The 4,591-nt window shown below is 34.7% G+C and overlaps 1 protein-coding gene across 1 annotated transcript; it reads left to right on the top strand.

Annotated features, from left to right (window-relative positions):
- The first annotated feature begins 662 nt into the window (after positions 1-662).
- On the top strand, positions 663-3,457 carry LOC142243922 (uncharacterized). Its single transcript, XM_075316118.1, has 3 exons — positions 663-1,111; positions 1,287-1,832; positions 3,446-3,457. The coding sequence occupies exons 1-3, from the start codon at positions 674-676 to the stop codon at positions 3,455-3,457; spliced, it is 996 nt and encodes a 331-aa protein (XP_075172233.1). The 5' UTR covers positions 663-673.
- Positions 3,458-4,591: the final 1,134 nt, after the last annotated feature.

The following is a 4,591-nucleotide window of genomic DNA, read 5'->3' as shown; positions in this document are numbered from 1 at the left end:
CGTGTGCTTACGGTCACATGTCACAATCTCTGTTATAGTCACCTTTCAAGCTATCTCGTGTCCCGATGTAATGAGGAACAATATTATCGTTGTGTAGCTGTCTCACCGCATGGATTTCCAAGTGTCATGGCGATATGGGCGTTGGTTCCCCACACAAAGTGCATCTTGATGTAGTAGAATTGTAAACTCGCTACACCCCTGCTTGCCTCGACTCATTTGTTTAATCAGCGCTATAGATTTTCATTGGTTGTTGGTAGTATAAATGTGCGCAGATGCGTGTTCATTCTTGCAGCTGTTGTCTACCCATTTGCGTTTGTCCTCGCACAACTTATTTTGGAAAACAACTGTCATCTGGACGCAACTGTCATCTGGACTTGCTTTTCTTTGCTTCAAGGTATGTGTTATCGTTTTTTTTTTAATTATTTTTTTAATGTATTTTTTAAACTCATTGTTTGTACTGATTTTGCTCCAATTTAATGTTAGCCAGACGTGTATGTGCTATAGTATTTGCTGTATATAATTTTTTAGTTTTTTTCTTTGTTTAATTTGGTCAAAATCATAGTTTGTACTGAATTTGCTCCAATTTAATGTTTGCCTGACGTGTATGTGCAATTTTTTTTTTTTTTTTTTTTTTAATTTTTTTTTATTCTTATTTAAATCAGTGCTTGTACTGATGTATCTCCAATTTACTGTTTTACAGATGTGTACTAATAAGGAGGAATTCCTACGTGAATTCATTGAGGTGTACCAGACGCAAACACCCTTATGGAAAATTAAATCCCCCGAGTACAGCAATAGGCAACTTAAAAAGGATGCGTACCTTAAAATGATTGCAATATATGACAAATACCATCCTAATCAAAAAGGTACCGAGGATCTGGTTAAAAGAAAAATACAGGCAATACGCACAGTTTATAAGAAAGAACTGAACAAAATAGAGGAATCCAAGCGTTCTGGTGCTGGCACTGGTGATGTCTACGTCCCAACGCTGTGGTATTTTGATTTATTAAATTTCACAAGGGACCAGGAGCTTCACAGGCCATCAACCAGTAGCCTCAATATTGGTGGTGATATTCCCCCTGATGCGAACAATGAAGTGACTATATCTGAGGTATAATTTTAAAAATTGTCCTAATTGGTTTTAAAAATTGTTTTTGGTATTTTTTATTGATGATGAAATGAATATTTGTCTACTTTCCAATATATATGTAAAAGTGTACAAATTTTGTTTAGAAAAATAGATTTGAATGACAATTTTATTTATTCATGTTAATTTTGTATTGCAGGAGCCAACAACAAGTCAGCAATCAACATCTGAACAACTAATGGAAACTCCTGCTAGCCAATTAACCAATGTTGATTTGGTTGAGGCAGGCCCATCCAATGTGTCCTACACACAAAGTTGGCAAAGGAGAAAAAAAACCATCCCTCCAAACACTACTACAGCTGTAACAAAACTGATGGGAGTGGCACAAAACATCCTAGACCAGCACAACAGACCACCCCTTTCTGGTATTGCTATGTTTGTGGATGATGAAATGCGTGAACTGACCCCAGATCAAAAATACATAGCCCAATGTTTAATCCAGGATGTCTTACGTTTGGCAAGAGCAAAAAAACTAACAGACTCATCCTATGTTGCCATTGGCGAGGTTTCTCATCCTGTTGAACCTGTTGAACCTGTTGAACCTGTTGAACCTGTTGACCCTGTTGAACCTGTTGATCCTGTTGCTCCTGTTGATGCCCCTGAAATTCCTCAAGCTGCAGCAGAGCCATCAAGACAAGCACTTCGAAAGGGTGGTGTGCGTGGCCGTAGGTCACGCATGAGTTTGGTAAACAAACGCAAAAAGAAGTAGTTGTATTGTTTTTTTATATTATTTTCGTATGTTTTTGGTGATTATTGTATTCCTTCTGTTGCCTGATATTTCGTGCATATTTGTGAAAATAACAAATGTGTAACCATTCCACAGATAATAAACCTGCCATATGAAATAATGTGTTTTTCAAATCAATTAGGCACAATTTTTGTGAAAATGGTTTAAAACTTTTATTTTAATTTAGATTTATTTATTAACTTGTCTAATTTTTTTTGCAATTTTAAAAAAAATTTTTCTGGTAAAATCTTAGTTTACAAACAATTAGACATACATGGTTAACATAGAAATCTACAAAACAAACATCATTTATTTATTACGTTGATTAATATATTTAAGGATTAGGGCATCATGCGCCGCAGAGGCTTCTTTGAGTCGGTTCGCAGACACATAAACATCATATAGTGTGACTATTTCTGTAAAAAAAACAACAAAAAAAACAGTTATTGTTATATATTTTAGCGTTTGGTTATAAAAATTAAATTAAACAATGAAAAATTGAAACATTTACCATTATGATGTACACTCATGAAACTTACCATTACTGACAACTTGTTTTTCACGTTCATCTCCTGATGATGCGCTCATGTCCCAACCTGATCCTCTACCACCTAATTGAAACATAAGGTAATTTTGTTAGAGTATTAGCCATGTAGCTAAAGATTTTCCACTGTACTAACTTTGGAAAACCACATCAGTACCATTGTCCTCCATATTCTCTTCAGACGTTACATCAGCATCACCATGTCCTGATGATGGTGACAGAACATCATAATCAAGGCTGTCTGCTTCCTCATTTATAATGGGTAGGCTATTTTCAGGGTTGGAATCCATGCTTGCAGACAGCTGCTGGACTACATTTTCATCAGTATTGTTGGTGGGCTGCCTTGACTCATTATTCAATGAGTTTACATCTGTTAACATTAAATAAAAACACTTTTCATTAAACCCAAACAACAACATATAATGTGATTTTTTGATCTAACAAATCACTGCAGACCGTTAATGATTTTAAAAACTGTTATGTTTTTATATTATTAATCAAAAATATAGATAATGTATGTATGTAAAAATTATCTTACCAGCTATCAATACCAGGCTACTTCGAATTTCTTCGATTCTCTCCTTATCCCTGTACTTTAAATCAGCCCATTTCTTCAGTACCTGCGTTGATGTGCGTCTGATATGAAATTTACGGAACAGGCCCCTGCATATTTTTTTCACAACACTCCTTTTATGTCCCATAGGACGTGGATATGTCTTTGCACATATATAGTCCAGTGCACCCATCCTTTTCACCAAGTATTGGACCTCCCCTTGGCCCCAGACCTTTGAACGTTTGTTGGTTGCCATTTTCCCTTTCAGTTTCGCTTTAGATCAGCAGGTACACAGTGTGGCGTGTCACATGGTCATTTAGACGTTTGTACGTCATGACGTTTCTTTATTTATATGTGAACAAACTGAACATTGTATGTCGCCGTAATGTACATTAGTAATACTTATGTGCTCATTTTTTTATGCGCAAATGGTTTTTTTTGTTTTTATCACTTTGTTTTTTGTGTTTATTAAAGAATTATCTTTGAATTATATTTTAGTTATGGAAAAGTGCCTTTTTTTTTAAAAATCATAATGTTTTATGTCATGTTTAAAACATACATATTAGTAAATTTAAATAATCAATCGAGAAAAATGATTGACAGAATGCTTGTACTGCTTAATTGTTTAGTTATCTTTTTTTGATAATTTGTAAATGAAAAATTTTGCCCAAATAAATATTTTGTTTACAATCATACATTATTTTGTAATGATTAAACATGTTATCACAATAAACTTCAAAAAACTATATTCACAATGTTGTATTAAGTTACATCAAACAATTTACTTTAATAACACAATAAACATTTTTCAACTCAAAATCAGAATCTTTCCACACTTAAGGCAATTTTAGTTAAAAAAAAAAAAAACCAAAAAAAAATTATGACTTACATTATTTAAACACAACCATGCAATCTCATGTTTAAAGAGCACCTAAACTCATGAATTAATTATAAACATGCTGCCATGACACAGCCCCTGGGCCATTAAAAAAATTACAATAATTAGCTCTGTTTTCCATTGCATCCATCATACTACGTGACAGGGGTGGCTGTGGCAAAAGATTATCCAGTGGGTTACCTTGCTGACGCCATGCCCCCAGCTCAACAACACCATTACTTGGATTTTCTACATCAACAAAGCCAGGTGGAACATATTCAAGACCATCTCTTTTTCTGAGAAAATTATGCAAATAACAGCATGCAAGCACAACATTGTCAATGGATTCAAGTTTTAAGTTGATTGGCATGGAAAAGATACGAAATCTACTGCTTAATATGCCAAAAGCATTCTCGACAACTCTTCTAGCTCTGCATAGACGATAATTAAAAATGCGTCTTTCAACATTCAAGCCTGTAAGTGGATATGGCCGTAACAAATTACGTAGTAATGGAAAGGCCTCGTCCGCCAAAAAAACAAAATTTAAATTTCCAATGGTATTTTGGTTTGTGGGTAATTGGAGTTGATTTTGTTTGAGCCGTAATGCAAACTCCGTATGTTCAAATACCCCACCATCAGAAACTCGGCCATTCATGCCGATATCAATGTACAGAAAATCATAAGTTGCGTTGACAACCGCCATAAGGATAATGCTGTGGTAGCCCTTGTAGTTGTAATAATAT

The sequence above is a fragment of the Anomaloglossus baeobatrachus genome, chromosome 6 (assembly GCF_048569485.1).
Source record: "Anomaloglossus baeobatrachus isolate aAnoBae1 chromosome 6, aAnoBae1.hap1, whole genome shotgun sequence".
Taxonomy (NCBI): Eukaryota; Metazoa; Chordata; class Amphibia; order Anura; family Aromobatidae; genus Anomaloglossus; species Anomaloglossus baeobatrachus.
Note: the sequence above shows the minus strand (reverse complement) of the source record. Positions and strands in the feature narration are given on the sequence as shown.

What these genes read in the sequence shown, in the direction of transcription:
- LOC142243922 (XM_075316118.1), top strand. Translation starts at nt 674, where the DNA reads ATGTATCTCCAATTTACTGTTTTACAGATGTGTACTAATAAGGAGGAA. An exon ending in ATGAAGTGACTATATCTGAG is followed by an intron (nt 1,112 to 1,286) that starts GTATAATTTTAA and finishes TTTGTATTGCAG; the next exon opens with GAGCCAACAACAAGTCAGCA.